The 21,453-nt window shown below is 57.9% G+C and overlaps 5 protein-coding genes across 5 annotated transcripts; 1 reads left to right on the top strand and 4 right to left on the bottom strand.

The window, feature by feature from the left end:
- Positions 1 to 1,066: 1,066 nt before the first annotated feature.
- On the bottom strand, positions 1,067 to 4,864 carry DICSQDRAFT_106155 (uncharacterized protein). The gene is made up of 3 exons (XM_007365922.1): positions 3,388 to 4,864; positions 3,010 to 3,333; positions 1,067 to 2,959 (listed from the first exon to the last, which is right to left on the bottom strand). The coding sequence occupies exons 1-3, from the start codon at positions 4,431 to 4,433 to the stop codon at positions 1,933 to 1,935; spliced, it is 2,397 nt and encodes a 798-aa protein (XP_007365984.1). The 5' UTR covers positions 4,434 to 4,864; the 3' UTR covers positions 1,067 to 1,932.
- A 379-nt stretch (positions 4,865 to 5,243) lies between these two features.
- DICSQDRAFT_60945 (N1221-domain-containing protein) lies at positions 5,244 to 9,516 on the top strand (the record flags this gene model as incomplete). The annotated part of the gene is made up of 18 exons (XM_007365921.1): positions 5,244 to 5,381; positions 5,441 to 5,570; positions 5,619 to 5,741; positions 5,794 to 5,932; positions 5,983 to 6,140; positions 6,198 to 6,286; positions 6,347 to 6,461; positions 6,514 to 7,079; positions 7,144 to 7,317; positions 7,372 to 7,507; positions 7,563 to 7,688; positions 7,741 to 7,870; positions 7,936 to 8,200; positions 8,347 to 8,452; positions 8,521 to 8,621; positions 8,676 to 8,712; positions 8,766 to 9,217; positions 9,283 to 9,516. 18 exons carry the CDS (start codon positions 5,244 to 5,246, stop codon positions 9,514 to 9,516), a joined length of 3,219 nt encoding a protein of 1,072 aa, XP_007365983.1.
- A 301-nt stretch (positions 9,517 to 9,817) lies between these two features.
- DICSQDRAFT_60750 (Diphthamide synthesis) lies at positions 9,818 to 11,683 on the bottom strand (the record flags this gene model as incomplete). Its single annotated transcript, XM_007365920.1, has 4 exons — positions 9,818 to 10,511; positions 10,568 to 11,132; positions 11,188 to 11,309; positions 11,370 to 11,683. The coding sequence occupies 4 exons, from the start codon at positions 11,681 to 11,683 to the stop codon at positions 9,818 to 9,820; spliced, it is 1,695 nt and encodes a 564-aa protein (XP_007365982.1).
- Positions 11,684 to 11,893: 210 nt separating this feature from the next.
- Positions 11,894 to 17,607, bottom strand: DICSQDRAFT_106153 (multidrug efflux transporter AcrB transmembrane domain-containing protein). Its single transcript, XM_007365919.1, has 7 exons — positions 17,386 to 17,607; positions 14,792 to 17,326; positions 13,470 to 14,732; positions 13,339 to 13,413; positions 13,118 to 13,281; positions 12,200 to 13,058; positions 11,894 to 12,143 (listed from the first exon to the last, which is right to left on the bottom strand). Exons 1-6 carry the CDS (start codon positions 17,509 to 17,511, stop codon positions 13,019 to 13,021), a joined length of 4,203 nt encoding a protein of 1,400 aa, XP_007365981.1. The 5' UTR covers positions 17,512 to 17,607; the 3' UTR covers positions 11,894 to 12,143; positions 12,200 to 13,018.
- Positions 17,608 to 18,985: 1,378 nt separating this feature from the next.
- DICSQDRAFT_29844 (uncharacterized protein) lies at positions 18,986 to 20,267 on the bottom strand (the record flags this gene model as incomplete). Its single annotated transcript, XM_007365918.2, has 4 exons — positions 18,986 to 19,202; positions 19,264 to 19,683; positions 19,795 to 20,022; positions 20,077 to 20,267. Coding segments are annotated over 4 exons (1,056 nt in total), but the record flags the coding sequence as incomplete, so codon positions are not given.
- Between the last annotated feature and the right edge of the window lie 1,186 nt (positions 20,268 to 21,453).

Below are 21,453 nucleotides of genomic sequence, written 5' to 3'. Positions count from 1 at the left end.
CGTATCCTTCACGCCCTTTTTTCTGTAGCTCCGACTTCAAATTTCAGTGATATCTACGGACACGGGTTTGCCCAATGAGCCCGAACGCACCGGATACCACAAATGTCTGGCTCTTTGTACTCCCTACGGCCCGAGGCTCGCACGGCTGCGATCTGTGTCATCCTGTGTAGCTCTCTTGACGAGCTCTGATCCAAGACTAAGGTGGCAAAAGCCATGCCACGGCAGAAACCTGCGCAATGGTCATATTCGCCGACATGCATCGATAGGTCCCGAGGTCCACCGATATATTCAAATCGTCGTGCGTGTCGGTCTCCTCCTACCATATTCGCCTACACCCTGCTGAGACCTGTGGCGTCTAGTGCGTATATGCATCCGCTCCCTGTCCCTGGAACTTGCATCTGGATAACAAAATATGATGAAGGACGCCTAGGTACTTACTGAAATTGAGCATGTACTCAACGATACCGCCCTCCGACGCTCGGCAATAAGGTCGGGACGCGGTAGTACCGGTCCACTTAGTCTTCTGCCAAGTGATACGCATCCGCTCTGTGTCTGTCAATGCAACCTTCTGTAGCACAAAGAATGGTGTCGTGTACCAAGAGGGGAACTATTCCTTCCAAGTCAGAGCGCTCATAAGACCTCCATCTAAGTCATGCGGGCGTAAAAGACGACAAAGACGGTGCACGTCCTTCCTTGCGAGCGATCACTCCCACATCCAATCAGACTACAACATATCGCGGTAGTTGAGCTATCGATTGTGTGTTTGAGGCGTTTCCAAAAGTCACTTGAGCATGCGTACACCGGCATTCGAGCAGATTCGGCTGCCCGTTGCTCCGTTCTTCAGGATACCGCGATACGGCAGCAACGGCTTCTGGGTCGCGGCGTTGGCAGCGGAAATCGATGGATGGGACGGTGGAAGGGCTTCGGCGGCATGATGAGTTCGGCGACGGACAAGCAAGCGCACACACCAGCCTGAAAGAGGGCTCACAGCATAATGCAGTCTCCAATTGATGACATGTACAAATAAGCAGGGTCACCTGCGATTCCGATGTCGGAAACATGAGCGGGATGGTGTCACATAAGCTACCTACGGGGATGAAGCATGCTACAGGGGTAAAGCGGACAAAGGGTGGTAGGAAGCAAGGGGGCTTCGTAGCGGGGGAAGGAGGAGGGTTGTGCGTGTGAAAGGGGACCACAAAGGCAAAGGTACGAAACGACTGAACGAGAGATGCGCGATGTGTGGGGTTTTCTGGATTTTCCGTATGTTTTTGTGCGTTTGTGATCAATGCAGCAGAACAGACGTGATGTAAAAACCAGAACGAGACGATTGAGAGGACAGCGACATGAAACAACATTAGGGTAGCAGAAGCGTGAATGTACGGCAAGGTATTCTGTACACGAGGAGACCGAGGTGAAAGATGGCGATATCGAACAGCGAGGAAGCAGGTCCGTCCAACGTGCGGGAATGCTGATATACGGCGCCATAGGTCATTGACGAGTGACAGGGGCTCTCCGGGCGAGATCGGGCGGGGTCGCATAGCGACCTCTGGCCCCAAACGTGTGCCGATAGTAGTGAGAATAGATACGAAGTGCGTGTTGTCGATGTTGAGCAGCCAGTGGAGAGTGGAGTGGGCAATCCGGAGACAGGATGGATATGTCGTGGAGAGTGGAGAGCCCGAGCAGTGGAAAGATGTTGTGATGCGAGAGACATAAAAGAGACCATGACCGAAGAATGCGGAAAGCTGGCGCGCAGTAGAGAGTGGCGTATGAGCTGCCCTACGCTTGCGCAGAGCAACTCAAGTGGGGGGATGATACGCCAGGGGCCGACGGAGGCAGATTATTATAATGAATGATGCGTGGAAGGTACCGAGACGAGGAGTAAGTGCAACTATCTAAATCTCCGTTGCGGTTCTAGACGTGTGTTATACAACCTCACGCCTTCAGCGAGGGTCGGTGCTGGAGCCCGAAGGGGCGATCGTACGAAGTTGGGAAGCCTACACGGTCATAGGCACCCCAATGTGAAGACATTGCGGGCGGAGGGAAGAAGTGGGGCTCGGTAGCGCGGACGTCGCTGTAGGGATGGTCGTATCGCGTCTGCGAGTACGAGCGCATTCGGGCGGGGACTTGATCTGCGATGGCCTGGTTGTACGTAAGGGAGTGGGAACGCGCATGTCCGTGAGGCGCCGGCGGCATGGCATATCCATACTCGAAGCCAGGAACGGGAGCTTGGAATACTGGCGGAGGAGCAAACACCGTAGGACGGTTGACAGGCTCCTGGCCCATTATATACCCACCCACGGGCCACGACGGACGATGCACATCCATCGCCGACTGGAAGGGCGGGGGCGGAGGCGGGGGGGCGGGGCCCATAGGCAAATGAGCCACAGGCTGCGGAGCCACGTACTGGCCGTGAGGTCGAGACGCATCGCGTACTATGGGTTCGTCCGCAGCTGGACTCCACTTGGCAGGTGGAGGAAGACTACGCTCAGGAAACTTGACGAAAGGCACGTAGCCGAAGCCAGAGGAGCGACGGCTGGTGCGCCTCCTAGGCAAGTACTCCTCCCTGATAGGGCCATCCTCGTCGAGATCGATCTCCAAAACGTCGTCCACGTAAGTCTCCTCGATGCTAGCTTTCTCCTTCTTAGAGTCGAGGGCAACGAAAACTGGCTGGGGGGGAACGGTACACGCGGGCGAATCGTTCCCACCGCATCCACAGTCAACCGGTCGCGCGTCGACCAGAGTTTCGATAGCCTCACGCACTATATTGTGGGGGCTCGTCGAGGGCCGTGAAATGGGTTGCGGGTAGACAGGCGAGGACGAAGCCTGGTGATACGCCATGATGTCCGAGAGCCATGTCGACCATTGCTCTGTTGAGATGGAAAGGTCGTACTTGAAGATGTCGAGCGCGAGAGCCTCAAGCCGGTTCAACGAGCGGATGGGAACATTCGAGATGGTGTGCCTAGTAAACGTATAAACAATTGATCCACGAAGGAATGGTCTACAACATACCAAGTCTTGTTGGAGAAGGTGTGGTCGTCCAACCACTTATTAGCCAGCATGCAGCCGAGCAAGATCAAGCGGAAAGGGGCATAGGCTTCGATGACATCCCTGTCCGTCCCGATATGAGCGTCTCCAAGGAGCTCGGCACGGAACCGCATCTCCTTCGCATGCTCCGGGCAAAGACCGACTGGTCCGAAGAAGACAGGCAAACGGACGATATACCAAAGCGCGAGGAAGATAGCAGAAGGCTGCAGAAGCGTCGACAACAGCATCGAGTGCGTTGACGAGACCAGATGGGCAGGAGGGGTGCTCGGGTAGTGCTTGAGGAAGGCCCTGCAACCAAGCTCATCAGCATGTCAAAACACTGCAATGGCGAACACTACCCACGATGGCTGAGCGTACTCGGGCGACAGTCGCATGCCAGTTGTACAAACCTTCCAAACATAGCCCACAATCCATTCGGACAGGGGTGCTGCGAGTTTCTTGTAGGCCGCGGTGGCAACAGGCGCCACGACAGTGTCGACAACGGGAGCTTGCTGCATAGGCTGCTCCACTTGATACGTCTGGCATTGGTAGCAAGATACGTGGTAACCGTCGTGATGAGCGCTATAGGCGGCAGCTTGAGCGACCTCAACAGCCCGATTGCGCTGCAACGCGGGAATAAGCTGAGCCTCGGCGGCGATGGCATTGTCGACGTAGTCTGCGAAAGGAGTCGCTGGCCCGACGGGACTCGAGCCGGGTTCAGCGACGTCCGCTGCCTCGGGCGAGGAGTTGCCGAGACCGTCGGGAGAGCGGTCCTCGAGGACGGGGCTGAAGGCACCTCTCTCGTACCCGGCATATGACTCAGATGTGGAGTCAGGCGCTGAATAAGACCGGGTGATGACCCGATGAGTGTAATCCTCGTCGACCTCCCGAGGACTCTCGAGGGCCATGCGCTCGTAGTGCTTCTTCTCGGCAGACGGGACATCCACCCCGTAGGCGCCATCGTCACTCCGCCAATCTTGCATAGCGACGGGGAAACCACTCATCTCCTCGTCCAACTCCTCGGCGGGCAAGTACATGTTGCCGTAAGCCGGAGCTTGAGGCTGGGTGTAACAGACGGGCGGAATGCAAGCTTGCGCGAGCTCTCCTTTAATGACCGAGACGTTATCCGTCACGGCCAACCCTTCGTTAAAATCCTGCAAAGTGAAGTCCTGAGCACGAGCGGACTCGTCCTCCCAGATACGGCGGGGCTTGTTTCTCCTCCAAGAGGGAAGCGAACTGATCCACTCCTCCCTCGTCGCGTAGGACGGCGGAGGTCCCTGAGGTGGGAGAGGTAAGGAGTGGGTCAGGTGTTGGAAGACAGAAGATTCGCTATCTGGCTGGACGGGATGATTGATCTTGATTACGGGGTGGGCGGGCTGCTTGGTGTAAGCGGGGACAGGAACTGGCATCTGCACGGGAAACGGGAAGGAATGCCACAAGCTTCTGCACAACCGGGGAGGAAGGGCAGGAGCTACGACGTTGGAGCCGGGAGCTGCGGCGTAGATTGGAGGGGCTTGAGGCCGGTCGTAAAGTAAGTCGTGAAAGAGACGGAGGAAGGCGAGGAGACCCGAGAGACGATAACGGTAGATTGAGAGAGTCGAAGTGGCAAACGCACAGCGAAGGCGTGCCTTTTAGGATGCTCGACGGAGAAGGGAAGATCAGGCAGACGGTGACCGTGGCTCCCTCTCGACCGTCAAAAGTATCGCTGGCGAAGGATGAACGCCCTCTCCTATGTCGACGCCGTCGCAATCGTCTGTCGCGAGAGAAAGGGGAGAACTGGAGACGATGGACCGACGAGGAGGGGAGGGTCGATCCTGGGGGGCCGATGTCGTCGTGGCTTGAGCTGAAAAGAAACCGCTCCGTCTCTTTGTCGCCCCCAACTACCTTATGTAAGCACCTTCCCCACTCGGCATCCGCGCTCGCGAAGCGCCGGCTGCTAAGCCTGCGGCGACATCCAACCCACCACGCTCCGTCCGACGTCCTCGTATACATCTTCCCTTGACTCATGTCCACTCCCGTCCCTTAACCCGACAGCAGCATCTTACGACACACAGCGCACCCACTCCGCGCCCCGCATCGTGCAATCCGCGTTCCCGCAGCTGCTAGTGTTTCTACCCGACCGACGCGCCTAGTCACTTGCGCTTAACCCCGCACGCGTCCGACAAGTCGCGCCCCGGCAATTATTCTTAATCACGATCCCAGCCTCCGCCTCAGCCAACATGGTATTGCCCCAGGTATCCTCCTTCTTCAACACCGCGCGCGACGTTGACCCGCCCAATGCTCAGCAAGGAGTTGGCCTCGATTCCATCACGCTCGGCCAACTCAAGGCCATGGTCGGGTCCGCACCAAAGCCCAAGGTCTGCACTCCTATCCCGCTGCCTGCCTTGATACGCGTCTGATGCATGCGAACAATCAGCAATCTTATTACGACTTTCGTTACGACGACGAGGACCACGTTCTCAACGAAATAGAGGAGTTCTATTCATACGTAGAGATGCCACAGGTAGCGGAGAACCTCAAGGCATGGGAAGGTTCCTTTCCTGGAGGTCCGTGTATATCCTCGCACCACTGTGAGATGCCCTGACGCGGTACAGAGTGGACCACCAGCTCGTTCGCACAGCGCAAGGCGCACGTTCAGGTCTTGCTGGAGAGCTTGGAGCATCGCGACGCCGAGATCCGTTTCACGAACGCGCGACGGGTATTTTACGTCCTTCAAGGTCAGGTCATCATGTATTCATCGTCGTGCCATCTCCTGACCTGGCCATGTAGGTACCTTTGCTGAGACCACCTCTCCGGAGGATCAGCTGCACTGGATCATTGAGAACTGCAAGGTTGTCCGGGCCGCGAATGGTTTGAGTAACATCATAGAGGCCATCAAAATCGCGAGCTCCAAGCATGATCTCCTCTGGTAACCAGCTGCCTCCATGGTGTTCTACGACCATCTTACGCCTTCCACAGCAGCCTATCGGATGCCGATGCGGCGCATTTCAATATCTCTTCACAGGAGAAGGCTGACTTCATGGAGGAGGTTACCACGGAGCTCTCCGTCTATCTTGGGATGTTGTATCACATGGTCGAAGTATTCAAGGGACACGATGACTTTGCTGATGAACTAAGTGAGCGATGCCATTTGCCGGTCGCGTACGACGCTGATCCCTTCGATACCGGACCAGTGAGCCTGGAACCGCCACTACCCGTTTATCTATTCAATGTAGTCGCAGGCCTGCGGGACAAAAGCGCCAAGGGGTACCCTGTGAAGAAAGTGCGTTTCTTCTCATGACTCGTGTGGCTATCAGATGGAGTCTCATGCCCACTGCCTCAGTTGCTACTGGTCCTTTGGAAGACGATTCTGACGTGTTGCGGCGGCATCCGCGAGCTAGCGTCTGTGAAGAAGCTTACTCGAGAACTCGCAGGATTGTCTCCAGTACCGGAAGAAGGTACTCGACACACGTTTGAATGGTCAATAACAACCGTCTGACGATGTACTAGCGGTTCCGATCAAGGCGTCTCCTATTGACCTTGAAGTCTTCCGACAAGAGATTTCTGTGAAGTATCCGACCTTCAATCCTAAGCCTGTCACCGTTCTTGCATCGGCGCCTGTACCGACCTCCAAGCTGGCGCAAGCTTATTCGCCCATTCCGGTACGACACCACTATGAACACGATGGGGGTGACTCGCAGCACCAGGACCAATCGCATGGAAGCATGTCGCATACATACAACGCCACCCAGCCTGGGTCGTCCTTTCGTGGAATGCAGCCAGCCACACCAGCCCCTTCGCCGCCACCCTCCCCCAAGCCCAAGAAGCAGCAGTTCCAGACGGACCAAAACCGGCCCTTCCTCTTCCCGTTTTCTCGAACGCGCGTCGGCTACAATGACTCGCGACTGGTGCCGTTCGCAATCGACGAGGCAGACAAGTTATATGCGAAACACATGTACGTCAGCCTGTCCTTGTGGCAGATGTGGAAGACGCGCGAGGAGTGCATGACCGTCGAGAGCGGTCTGGAATACCTTCCTGGCGCCGGGCGACCTTCTGAGCCTAAGGTCCCGCCTATCGTGAGCCTTATCTCGAGATTCTCTGACGACGGTGACGTAGTGTCCTGAACACATGGATCTTCAGTCTCCGCAACAGGACGACGAGGGAGGCGAGTCATTGCCCGACGTGGCTATACTGGACGCCAAGATTGCGGAGGCAGAGAAAGCGATCGCGGAAGGGGAGACGGTCGCAGAGAAGCGCCGTGCAATGGAACGCAAGGAGGACCTGATGCGCCTGAAAAGGGTCGAGCAGATCTATGTACGTGCCTCTCGATCAACTGCCGCCGGATGAGTACCTGAGCAGGGCTTACAGAGCGCTGTGCTGCCCGTGCTGTCCGGATGGGTGCTTGTGCTGCTCAAGCTACTCCTCGCAACCGTGTCGACCGCCAATAGCACCGGTCCGCCACATTCTGCGACAGGCACGGGATATCCACCTGGCGTTATCTCTCGTGAGTCGCACACGTCTTCCTGTGGCCGACACTGATACTGGCTGACGGTCCGCAGCTCTCGAACAGGCACCTCCGAAACCTGCCACCCTCGACGAGACGGATGTGACGCGGCATCGTGAGATCACTTCCAAAGCGGTCTCGGCCATCTTACTATTGACTCTGAAGTGGTTCAAGATGTCTCGTGAGTGGCCGTATCGTCCGATCAAAAAGACCGGAAGCTTAATGCAGGGCAGATGTGATGAAGTTTCATCACCTGGGGCAGCTGTTGCTTGATACCAACTGCCTCCTGCTGATACTGAAGATTTTTGGACTTCAGGAAGTCTCCACTGCGGTCGTATCAAAGGCAGACGCTCCGGAGCACAAGTAAGCCCACGCACGTTGGCGGTGCAGATCAGCTTCCGCTGACAGTACCTCTTCACCTACGTCAGCTTCTTCCGCTATTGCCAGACGCACTTCGCCCGGCGGTCAGAGTCCGGCGGCGTGTCGGACGACCAGATGCAGCGCGCTTCGCGGCAGACCATCGTGCGGACGACCATCCTCCCCAACGGGCAGAAGCACGAGGAGGAGGTGGACCTATTAACCGACTTCTCGTGGCGCAACTTCTTCTCTACGATCAACTTTGCCAAGATCATGCAGAAGCTGTCCAAGCACCGGTCGCATCGCATACGCATGCTCGTGCAATACAAGAGCTCGGTGAGTGCTTCGGCGTTTCACGTTTCGGGCCTCGCATACACTACGTCCGTCCGCGGGCAGGACGGTGGGTGCAGCGAACGGCGTGGAGGCGTCTCCGAGTATCCATTGCGGACGGATGGTTGACCGGCGGCGGCGGTGATATGCAGGCGGTCCTGAAGCGGATATTGAAAGTGCAGCACCCAATGCTGCAGCTGCATGTCCTCAAGTTGATCAAGAGTCAAGTTCCGTTCTGTGGTCGGAAGTGGCGGCAGTGTAAGCCTCGCGTCGCGCTTCTCTTCGGCAGTTCGCTGAGTTACGGTCTTACCTCGCTCCACCTACAGCCAACATGCAGGTCATCACGGCTATCTACCTGAATTGCAGGCCCGATCTCCGAGATGAATGGTTGACTGGCATCGAGGTGGACGACGTGTATGACGCGCAGGTCGGTAGCGGGTTCAGCGCAGCTGATGGTTGAGTTTACTTACATCATATGTAGGCGCAAGAGCAAGCGTTGCGGCACCTCGTCAAGTTTTGTACGTGTATTGGTCTGCTCGATTCTCTTAAATTGCGACTTACGTGGCCGAAGACAACAACAAGCGGTATGGTGTTCAATCCACTGTGCAGTCCAACGCCCACCGGCGTGCCGCGAGCATCTCGCATCACCTCGAGGGCCTCCATCCCGGCCCTGAACTCTCGGGTATGCTTCGCCCAGTCCAAACGCCGAATACGGTCGATGCAGATGTCTTCCCGCCGCTCCGAGCGCAGACAACCGAGCCGTCCATCTTCCTGCCGTATGTGACGGAAGACATCGCCTTCGAAGAAGAGTACGAGGAGTATCTCCGCTGGTCGGAGAACTCCGACACGAGCTCGCAAGGCTCGTCCGCGTGGTCACGCTTGCCAGAGCTAATGCATGACATCGCGGACGGCATCAGCGACAGCGAGAGCATCGTCTCGATTGGCGAGCTCGGCGACGACGCGCGTCTAGATCACACGAAGGAGGCTCGCGACGTCCCTGACGAGAATGTGAACAACTGGGAGGTAAGTAGTCGATCAGAGTGAGTATACCTGAGGCTAGGTTACTGAAGGGTTCGAACACTTTTCAGCATATGAGTCCGAAGACGATGGCTGCGCTCGCCAAGTCGCCTTCTGCGCACGGCCGCAGATCGAGTTCAGGGAGCGGAGGCCTCCGGCCTGTCTTGCCGTTGGACTTGAATAGTGGCACGGCTCTGGATGATACGGACGACGACGAGGAAGAGCTCGGACCTATGCCGAAGGAGCCTTCTGGTCCGTTCCAGTCTGGCGGCAGCGTTGATGAGGTCGAATATGCATACGGGTGAGTGTGGGCATCTCGCCGCCTCTGACGGACCTAACCAGGCTGACCTGGCTCTTTCGACAACAGTTTATAACGTTGATGACCCGTCATGATCATGGCAACGATTTGTATACTATGACCTAATTAGGTCGTGAGCTTGATTTCTTGCCAAACTTTCGCAATCTCGAAGGACTGGAATATGGCAGTATATGCGCAGTACCTCTGTGAACTGCGCTCAGACAGACAAAGGTGTAAGTATGTTCGGCGATAGAGCTACATTGCTGATGTAACGATACATTGGATGATCGATGTGCAAATATGGCAACTCAATCTTGATACGTCGCCTTCGTTCTCGCGACGGCCCACGGACTGCCTGCTGAATAGAAATCCATCAGGTACGTCCCGCCCCTCTTTGCCCTCTCCATCGCGTCGCCCTCCCCGGCCGCCATCCACCCGACAGCCTTGCCCACCGCGACAGCGGTCTCGTAGGGGTTCAGAAGCGGCCGCTCGAACGCGTAGCCCCAGTCGATTGACAGGCGCGGACATGACGTCTGCACGAACGCGGCGATATGCTGGCTGAAGAGTGCAAGCTTCGCCGGGGACAGTTCGGAGAGAAGGATCGGCATGTATGGGATGGGCGTGGGCGCGCCCGCGAGCTGCTGCGTGATCGCCCGGAGCTGCTTGAAGCTGCCCTGGCGGCCGAGTGTGCCGAGGATGACGCCCCACATCGGGGTACCGTCGGAGGGATACGGCGTTGGCGAGCGTGAGCGAGAGGCGGCGGTTGGCTCGGGCGTGAGGGGAGGGGAGGGTAGGTGGGACTCAGGCGGGGCCTGAGAGTGGGGGTAAGCGGCGATGCTGCGCCGGGCGATTTGGACGGCCTCGTCGCGGACGGTGCGCATCTCGACGTGGTCGTAACGCTCGCGAGTGAACTTTTTGGAATAGGGGTCGTAGCGGAACGCCGGGACCGTTGGGTTCGCGATCATGATTGATTCGAGGTGAAACCGTCCATCGCCGAGATATCTAGCAAAAGAAGGTAAGTGCGGAGGTAGATATGATTTGAGGGCGTAAGGACTCACAGAAGTGCATCAACGTCGTTCAACTGAGGAGCGGTGCATCCGAGTATCTCACCGGGAGATAGTGGCTTCGACCGAGGTATTGAGACGTCGTATTTACCCGTCCATAGGCGGGGCTTGCCTAAGACCTGACCGGAGTCGTTAGATCCGTCTAGAGGACCTTCGATGAGACCGGCAGGCAGATTCGGGATGTCAACATCCAGGCATTCCATCGACAGCTCGTCTTTCAGGTGCGACAGCGCAGAGACGAACTGGATCGTGGAGACCAAGGCCAGCCGTGTCAACTCATGCGGAGCAGCTTCATGTTTGAATTCAGGGACGGCACCACCAGATTCCGCGGCAGAGTCTTCTGTAGGTGTAGGTGCTTCTATTCGCAAATGGCCTCCAGAAACAAATTGCTGTCCAGCAGGTAGCCTTGCATATTGCTCTTCGGAGTCGAGTAATGATTGGTGAAATCGTTGGCGCTCGTTGGGGAAGTTCAAGCGAATGGTCTGTACGAGATGCGAGGCATCTATTGAGATTTCCACAAAGACGTATAGCGTTTTGATGTTGGTTTGGTCGATAGGGACTTCGGCAGATATGAGTGCGCATATTCCAGGGAATGTAGGAATGTCGGTACTCACCGAGGCAACTATGACCATAGTGTACAAGCATGTCACAGCCGAGAGCGACGGCGGTATAGTCGTCGATGCAACAAGCACCATACGTCACGTCTCCCATGATCACAGTCAAAGCGCTTGTGAATCTATAGCGAACTCAGAGCTCGGACTGGGTGGCAAGAAGTAATTGAGGGGAGTTTGCGTACCGCTCGATGATATCTGCGATGGTGCATGCAAACATTTGAAGACCTTCGGGCATCTGCAGCGCAACCACTTTCGCCTTATTCTTGCGGACATGATGTATGGTTTTGTGAATCTCAAATGAGTAGTTCGAAGGCAGTTTCTTGATCGCCGCGTTCAGTTGTGCATCGTTCAAGATATCTGGTGGGATCTGGTTTGCGACAGTAGGAGTGTATCCAAGCTTGGAAGGAGTTGCGTTCTTGCTACCGACAAAACGCTTCCGCGGTTTTGTCGCGTTCTTTGTAGCTGGTGGCGAAGAAGGTCCTTCAGCATCCGACATGGTATCAAAGAGCGTAAAGAATGAAAATGTGTTCAGATGCACCTCTATGGGAGAGGTCAGAAAGTCTCGATCTGTAAGACAAATCTCGGATCGGCAAGCTCCGATTGAGCGCCGATTTAGGTGACACGCTAGAGTGTGACTTGGTGTGACACAGGTCCCACCGTCCGCGCTGAGCTCGAACTTCAAGTTGCTCGCAGTTCTGACTGCCGACTGCCTTCCACTGCACCTCATCTGGTTCTGTACTCAGCTAAAATTGGCATGTCTACGCGCGGCAGGTCTCTTTCCCCGCGTCCTCTCAGGGATGAAGATGTCGACATGGACGGGTCGCCACGAGCAAATTCGAATGCTAAAGTAGTCATTGTCACAAATCTCACCCGCAATGTCGTCGAGTCCCACCTGCAGACAATATTCGGATATTACGGAGAGATAGTCAAGGTAGACCTTCCCGTGTACGGCAAATGTGAGTATATGCATATTCTGAGCATCTCGTATCCGTCTTGACGCGCATCGTCATAGCCGGGCAAAATAGAGGCAAGGCTGCCCTCGAGTTCCTCGACCCCGCATCCGCACACAAAGCTGTCTCTCACATGGATGGTGGCCAGCTCGATGGCGCGATACTAAAGGTTGAGCTCTCCGAACTTCCCGTCCGCTCTCACTCGCGGTCCCGTTCGCGGTCACCCCGCCCACTACCTCGTCCCCGCTACGGTCGTGGGCCGAAGTCTATATCTCGCTCTCCCTCCCGTTCGCGCTCTCCACCTCCTCGCGGCGGTGGGCGTCGTGGTGGCTTTGGCGGACGCTACAACGACAACTTCCGACGCCTACCCCCAGGTCGCAGACCACCTCCTCCTCCGCCGCCATACCGCCGCTACTCCCGCTCCCGCACACGGTCTCGCTCACCCCCTCGCCGCGGCGTAGACCGTCTTGCCCCCAGGAGACGGTCACCAAGCTACGAGCGCGGAGGAACTGGTTACGGTAGACGCTCCAGGAGCTACTCTGTCGCATCGAGCCGGTCACGCACTCGCTCCCTCACGCCTCGCTCGCGCTCACGCTCTCCTACCCGCTCGTACTACTCTTCGTCTGCCTACTCTCGTAGCAGGAGCCGCTCTCGGTCCCCCAGTCGAGCTCGCCGAAGCTACAGTCGCGACGACATTCGGGATAGCAGATCCAGGTCGCCCAGGGACTGAAGCTGCATCTTGGGACTATCACCGCTTCTGTTGCTGAATACGCTTCGCTCTATGTCTATGTAGTCGCTCGTACAAAAAATCTCATTGTGAAGATATTGTCCACTATATCCTTGCGCTATGCTAAATGTACATATTATCTAGTGAAGTATGATCAATCACTCATGTTAGAGTCGTCATCAGCGAGAAAAGGCCTGCGCAGAGGAAGATGATCAGTACTGATCATCGACGATAACCGTCATATTGCACTTACGTATATTCGTAATCGTTGCGGATAGCATGAGACATCCACTCCTCGTCGGCTTCTTGCTGGGGGAAGCCAGAACCGCCAGCCAAACTGAGTACAACAGGGAGAAGAACCAGCCCATGCAACGCGCCAGAGATGATGAGGCTAAGCCACATGCGGAAATAGTAGATCTAGCAAACACAAACTTCAGCTCCGCTCAGCTACGTATTCCAGAGAATTCGACCCACCTCCAAGAACTTCGAGCGGGTGAGAGCAAGGACACACATCCCAATCAACTTCGTGAACGTGATCCCAGACAAAACCTGCACAACCTGAGTTAGTACCGCAATGAACGACATCGGCGCATGGGACGACTCACCGAAGGGCCAACATCCACGAGAGCGAGCCACATCCGCTCGTCGCGCTCCTTCTGGCCGGCAGGATGATCGACGGGCAGCCCAGAGCCCGCGCTCATGAACGCCCTCGCGACGTGCGCGCAGAACTCCACCGCAATGCCCAGCGAGATCACCAGGTTAACCAGACTGATCGCGTTCAGGTCGATTCCCCATATGCCCATGACACCCACGACGTTCACGACCGTGAGCGCGACGACGCTCGTGACGATCGTGCCCGTGCGCCACGAGCCCAGCAGGAGCGCGGTGACGAGCAACACTGCAGCGAGACCCAGGCCGAGGATCTGCTCGGTAATGGGGATAATATGCGCGAACTGGTCGAAGAAGACGTAGTGGAGCGAGTAAGGGAAGACTGTCGCGCCGGTGGCGGCACTCAGGTCATCCGCGACGCGCTGCGCCGCGGCAAACGAGTTGATCAGGTCCGCCTGAGACTTGAGCGGGCTATGGAACGTGCGGAAGTGCGACGCGACGACCGCCGAGCCGTCCTCGGACAGCGCAAGAGCGTCCCCAAAGGATGCCTTGCCCGCCACAGAGCAGTCTTCGTTCGTGGGCGAGACAAGCCACTGACGGAGGTACAGCATGAACTCGTCGCCCTCCGGCAAGCCGTTCATCGTGATGTTCCACGCCGGCTCGTGGTCCTCGTAGCAGACGTGGCAGCGGCGCGGGGACTCGCCGGAGTCGCAGAACGTCGAGGGGTCGTTCTTGCGGACGCGGCAACACTTGTCCTTGTTCGGGTCGAGCCAGTTGAAGAAGTCGTCGATCCAAGACGCGGCGGGCTGCGAGATGTACGAGACTTCGGTGCGGTTGCGCTCGAGCTCGAGCGTGCTGGCGACGGAGAACGGCGCACAGGTCGTGAAGCGGCCGCAGAGCTGCTGCTGGCCCGGGCGCTGGGTGACGTCGACGTCGTGGACGACGAAGTATACAGGGGGTCCGATGTCCAGGTATGCGTCGACGCTGTCAAAGTACGGAATGAGGTATGAATCCGACGGGAATGCAAGGCGCTGGTCGAATCCAAGCTTTATGTGCTGGATGGAAATGACGGAAGCAACAAGCATACCACCAAACGTCAGAAGAACCACGCCCTTAGCCAATGGCTTGAGCAGAAGAGGAGCGTAGTATTTCCGGATGACTCGGGCTAGGAAGCCAAGGCCGCTGCCCGATGGTGGCGCCTCGAGGAGGGCAATCCGAGGAGGTAGCCGTACACAGGGGAAGCAATCCACCCGGCTCGCCTTGGGGGACGTACTCGGTCAGCCATTGAACGACTTAAAGCTAACTAGTCATAACATACCTCAACTCGCTTCAAGTCCACCACGAGCGCACTCACGAACACCGTCACCTGCAGCAGCGCGTTCAGAAACACGCTGCCCGCCGCATACAGCGCAAAGTTCCGCACAGCCGGCATCGGCACCAGCGCGCCCAGCGCGAACGCCGTCGTCTCCGTGACCGTGCTCAACAGGATCGACGGGCCCATCTTTGCCAGCGTCCTTGCCACCCTCTCCTCAGGCCCGAGGTACTGCGGGGCCGACCCGACGTCGAGCGACGTGTCGCGTCCATGCTCGGCGCCGTCCTGCTCGAACTCGAGCCCGGACCGCGTGCGCGACTGCGTGGGGCTCATGGGTGTATGGTCCGAGTACGCCCATACTGGGGTGAGGGACGCGGGGCCGGCGTTGGGGCCGTGGAGGAGGTTCTGGCGGTCGAGCTCGTGGACGAGGATGAAGACGTTGTCGACGCCCACGGCGAGCACGAGGAAGGGGATGACCTCGGCGATGATGAGCGTGCACTTAACCCCTAGGATGGAGAAGAGCCCGACGGAGGACGAGACGGAGAGGACGACGAGCGCGATGCCGAAAAGCCCCAGAGTGAACTTGGAGCCGACGAAGGGCGAGCGGGGGAGGCGGGGGAAGAGCGTGGGCGCGAGGCGGGAATCGAGCGAGACGGCGGACGAGGCGGAGGGCTGGGAGAAGAACTTGGGGAAGTTGGTCGCCCACTGCCGGAGGGACGTCCAGAGGCCCTCTTCGTCGCGGAATCCGGAGCCGTTGCCGAGGGTCAGGGCGACGTAGAAGAACATAGCGAGGTAGGAGAGGACGACGATCTTGATGTCCGTGTTCGTGCTCTTATTGATCTCTTCCTCGAGCGAGATGCCCGTGGACCAGGCAATCTCAAGGCCAGCCTCTCCAGGAACCTTGTTGCCGAGGTCCTCAAGGTATCCGCGGAGAGCGTACTCCCACTCCATCGCCTTCGCCTGCTCGGTCTTGTTCAACGAATCCGGGACTACATATGTGACCACCAACGCCTTCGCGTCCAAGTATTGCTTCTTGCCCTTGTCGTCCTCGGGAACGGCGCCCAAAACCATTTGAGGCGCGAGTGGCTGCTGGAAGTCGGGAAGACAGTTGACCGGCTGCTGGGCGCAGCTGACCAGGCGGTCCGCCCAGGTGTCCGGGTCGTAGGAATATAGGTCGTTCCCAAACCATGCCATCACAGATTGCACAACACAGAAGCCATCTGGACCTGCTGGCTTGAGACACACATCGTCCAGAGTATACCCGTTGGGAGTAGAGCGCAAACTCCGGATGTCCTCCTCCACGTCCGCCCAGTACTGCAGATGGTCCCAGGAGAGCACCGGGTCCTTGTCTTCCGGGGAGGGAGCGTTCGCAGAGGTGACGAATACTTGCTCGACACGGTAGAACGGTCCAAAATGCTCGTCGAAATACTCCTTCTGCAGTTTGCTCTCCGAATCCGGCGCAACCCAGAGACGCACAGGGTCCGTCTCGACGTCAAAGCGCTTCCAGCCAAGGTTCAACAACGCAATGAACGTGAACACGAGCGCGAAGTTGAGCCACGGGTATGTGGACGTGAACAGGCCGAGCTTGTAGAAGAAGCGACGGAGAATGTTGTTCAGCCGATAGTGACGGGGTTGGACGGTCTCGATGGGGTCGAGGAGGGACGCGCCGCGCCCCAAACGACGGGACTCGGACTGTGTGCCTGTCGAGTCCTCTCCGTCGAGATACTGTGCAAGTGACGATGCGCCTACGAGTCCGCGTGCATGGGTCCGAGGGGAAACAAGGTGTTGCGAGTCCGCGTCTGTGGACAGGGCGACCCGCTCGTACGACTTCTCGCGTCGTCGGCGGAGGGTCACTTCGAGACCGTAACCAAGGATAAACGACACGACCGCGACAGCATACGCAAGCAGCAGGACAAAGGAAAGGCAAGAGAAGGGACCAACATGGCATGTTGACTCGGCACCCGGCGGAGAGACTGGAGGGAGTGCTTGGCAGACTTGTTCGCAGTCAATGCAGGTACATCTGCTGCCCAAATCGCCGTCGTAGCAATTCCGCACGGTCGCGTTGAGCGAGGAAAATTCGGGCGGAGGAGGTGAAGGAGGGAAGTTGATTGTGAATGGGCTACCCATATCCTTCTCCTCTCCCATGAACTTGAAGAATTCATGGTAGTCTTTCGCGCCACCACCCAGGAGATCCATGGCGTACCCGTTCGTTGCGCCCATTTTGATCTCCTTGCAGCTATCATAAAACCCATTTCCAAACTCCTCCGACACGAAAAAATCCGCCGTCTGCACTGCGGTCTTGCCCGTCTGGGATATTTGGGTAGAAGTGATATTGATGAAGGAGGCCTGGTCAGGCGAGCATGTGAAGGAGCACCAGAATTTGCGGAAGTTGTTGCGGCACGCAGGACAGGAAGAGATGAGGTTCTCGGCAAGGCCAAGGTTATCGCGCAGAGTTTCGAGCTGGTCAGTTGTGCAGCAGGTTGGTCCTTGGGCGAAGTCCGCCCCGCAGAGGTTGACGAGGAGGTCGCGGTCAACGTCATCCTACCGCAGCAACGCATCAGTTCCACCAGCAACAACACATACAGAGAGTCAAAGCATACTTCTGTCGGGGGTCCGTCGTAAGGACATGGCAGGGGCTTGCCGAAGACGACCTTGGGTCCACAAGACCCGCGCATGGCACAGCGGCCCTCATTCCGGATGCTGGTGTCCGGCCGAAGGACCTCCATGGCCGCCAGTACTGTTGTCGGCGATGCGTATATAGTAAGGGTATCAGACTCAGTCCCAGGCCAGCAAAGTAGAGATGAGAGAGACGAGGCCTGGCGTGAACGAGAGGAGCCGCTGTGTATGCTCCGAGAGGACGGCCGCCGACGCAATGACGGCCCCTCACGTGCAAACCTTTCACGGTCACGCACAAAGGCCGCCGTCTCTCCTCCGCGAGGCAGGCTGCTGCAGCACCCCCCCCTTGCTTCTCCCATCGCCATTCCTGCCACTTTTCTTGAGCACATTACACGTCTGCCATAAACTGCAAGGGCACATCGGCTTGGGTGACATCCCAGATGGTACGCACATTAGTGGAACTACTCCAGCGAGCCCTTAACGGAGCTCATCCGCGCAGGCTACGACTTCGACCGCGCAGGGCGAGCCCCAGCCTTTTAACTAGTACGTCTTCGCTGGCGTACCGCGATATTCTTGCTGATACGTCCCCCGAAGCATCGACGAGGACACCCTCGCGAGGCTCCGCAGCGTCCCCTCGCGCGTCCGAAAGAGTACGTCCCCCTCCCGTCCCACAAAGACGCGCCGCGCCGCCTCTCACCCGCGCTCCTGCAGGCGTGACCGAAGGCTTCCAGCGCACCGTCTCTGTCCCCGTCGACCCCTTCTCCGCGAACAAGCGCCTCCCGTTCACCCAAACGCCGTCCTTCATCTCCGCCAACGACGCCATGCGCGACATCTTCAGCCAACGCGCCGCCAACCAGAGCAAGAAGGGCTCGTCCTCCGTCCCCTCCTCCCCCCAGCAGCGCCCGAAACGCACAGGGCCGGACGAGGACGAGGACGCCGACGTCGATGTCGAGCTGCTCGACGACGCCGACGTCGACCTGAGCCTCGACGACGAAGATGGCGCGACCGCTTCGGCGATCCGCAAGAAGCGCGAGGAGCAGGTGAAGCTGCAGGCCGAGAAGACGAAGCGGCAGATCAAGCCGCTGAGGAGGAGCGCGAGCCGCGGCGTCGCGACGCAGTCGCTGCCCGCGAGCATGTTCCGGTTCTCGCACGAGCCCGCGGGCACCGCCCCCGGAGTCGCCAATATTGCTGAGGAGGACGACTGGAGTGAGGGTTTTGGAGCGGCGGGCGCTGTGCCGACAGCTACTCTTGGGCTTTAACTTTGCGTTTCTGACGGGATTTTGAGTTGGTGAGCCTCCCTCTACGTTGGCGTCACGGATTCCATCTGAACTGTACCGCCGTGCAGATGTGTACGATAGCTGTCTTCTCGCATGTCGCAGTGAACTGTAAGAGCTGATCGCGCCCTTTGAACCAAACGAGCTTTGCAAAGCGCCTGAAATGTACGAGTGATATACAGTTGATGAATAGGTGCTATTGTCTTCTCTAACAAGATACGTACAAATACATACATCTGGCACGGAACCTTGTAACTCCCACCGGCGTACGAAGCCCCCTCCCCATCCCAACGCCTGACAGCTGACCCCATCACGGCCAGTAGTCCTGATCCTCCCCCTTGTTGGCCGACTTCTTTCTGGCGGTACCATGCACGCCGTGCGACACACGCAGGTGCCGCTTGAGGAGGTCCTGCCGCACGAAGCTCCTCTCCTGGAACGGGGCGCAGATCTCGCACGAGTACGGCTTGCGGCCCTCGTGGCTCGACTCGTGCCGCTTGCACTCGTTCTTCCGCAAGAACTTCATCCCGCTGGCCCGAAGCGGATGAGTCCACGAAGAGCGAAAAGAACTCGAAAGCGAGACAAACATACCAGTGCTGGCACGCCCACGGCCGATGCTCGACGTGCGAGCCGACGTGCACGAGGATGTGGTCTCGCCGCTTGTTGCGCTGCCCGCACCCGACGACATAGCACCGGTAGTCGTCGAGCAGCTCGCCGCGCGAGCTAAGCCGGCCGGCAAAGGACTGCAGGAAGGCCTTGTCGAGCTCCGCGCTCGGGTGGCGCGCTCTGTACTCCGTTGCGCGCTGCCTGAGCTCCTCTAGGGTGATGCCGACGTGCGCGTTGAGCACGGGTTGCGGAACGTCCATGAACTGGGACTGAGCGTGCCCTTGCTGGGGAACCGGCGCTGAGGGGAAGGCATACGTGGGCGCACCGGGGAACGCTGCGGGTGGGTAGGGGACGTAAGTTGGGGCTGTGTACTGCTGAGGGACGCGAAGTTCCCCTAGGGGAAGCCTGCTGCCAGATGGGTTGTTGGGACCAGGGAAACCAAGCCCACCAGAAGAGTCAGCCAGAGTAGAGCGAAGCATACCCAGATCGCTGCCAGGATAGTGGTGGCCAGGTGACGCATATACAGGTCGAGGTGCGACGACCTCGCTAGACTGAGTGAACGCTTGCGAGGGCAGAGAGATTGTAGCAGACGGAGAGGCAGCGCATGTCCCTTGAGCAGTTGCAGACGTCGTAGCAGACTTCAATACGGAGACAATAGCTGATATAGCCTCGTCTGGAAAGTCCTGGTGGATAACAGCGTCGTCGGGAAAGTCCGCAGCGTAGTCGGGAACAGGTGACATTTGTCTTGTAGATGCCGCAGTGGAGGTCCCAGCAGGCTCCGCGAAGGCACAGACAGACTCAGAGCGGAGCAGTGTCGCCATGTCACAGTCCTCATCGTCCAGCTTGGGCGTGAGCTCGGGGCTGGGATTGGCTGATCTAAGGAACCCGGCCATGACGTCCGCAGGATTGACATAGAACTCAGGTGACAGTTCTTGCATGGCGTGCTCGCGCATGTTGACATCGACGATGATACCGAACATAGGAGGAGATCCAGGCTCATCACAGTCCATCTTCGACGCGAAGGGAGGGGGCGACAGGGAGAGGCGCAGTTCGTCACCAAAAGACGGATCGTCGACGGACATCCGCAAGCTGTTTTCAGGACTGGAGAGACTGTCGTCCGAGAGGGAAGGCAAGGTCAAATAGGGAGGACTCCAAGGATGCATCGGCAGAGTGGCCAAATCCACAGAGTGCATATCCTTGTTAGGGCTATCGGGGCAATATGGTGCCAGTAAGTTAGGGCTGTTCTGTGCAAAGACCGGTGGAGGATATGGCGGACCAGGGGACAGAGCAAGCTCCCGTACGTCGGGACTGTCCCGCCCATAGAATGTAAGAGAATGGGCCAACTCCTCATCACTGGGAGACCCCATGCGGTACATGTCATCATATCGCATGCTTGGTGTCTCCAGATTAGAAACAATCCCCTCCATGCATGGCGTAGCGGGACGTTCTGGGAGATGAACATCGGAAGAAACTGGTGTCGTACGTCCGAAAGGCGAAGGCGAGGGGAAAGGCACGGCAGTCGGTAGAGTCAGAGGAACTGAGGGGGGAAAAGAGAGTGTAGCGGATGCCGCACCCTCGCCGAGGAGACCCTTCTTCTTGGGATGGTCGGTGCCGTGGTAGTCATAGCGGGTCCGACGCCATGAAGACACGTCTGACGCGACGGTGACGGCTCTTGGCTGGAAGTCCGGTACCAGATGGACATTCTGAGGCAGTAGGGGGACACGGAACTCCAAAGTTGGAACAAAAGTTGAATCCATGTGCGGAAAACGCTGTGCGCCCGCCGAGTAGCCCAAATGTACTATGGATTTGCTCTGTCTTTGGAGGGGCGGATAGGCCTGTAGAGATAGAGAGCGGACGTCGGGTAAGGCGCTGTTGGAGAGATTAGTGTGGTTAGCTGTGGGTACAAATCTATAGTCGTAAGGAATGTCGGCCATGATTAGGGAGTGGAGTAGAATAGGGATGTGGCAGTAGTGCGGCCTGCGCAGGAGCCGGTGCACGCGGGCGCGGGCAGTGGGCTCGGAGGTGTCGATGGGCGGAGGAGAAACAGCAGCGGCTGCCAGACCCAACCTCGCGTCCGAGCGCTCCTGCTGCGATCGCCACAAGTCTGTTGGGCTCTGTTTGGCTGCAGCCTCAACCGCGGTTCCCTTTCGGGCACTCAACGCCAACGTCATAGCG

This window comes from Dichomitus squalens (genome assembly GCF_000275845.1).
Source record: "Dichomitus squalens LYAD-421 SS1 unplaced genomic scaffold DICSQscaffold_15, whole genome shotgun sequence".
Taxonomy (NCBI): domain Eukaryota; kingdom Fungi; phylum Basidiomycota; class Agaricomycetes; order Polyporales; family Polyporaceae; genus Dichomitus; species Dichomitus squalens.
Note: the sequence above shows the minus strand (reverse complement) of the source record. Positions and strands in the feature narration are given on the sequence as shown.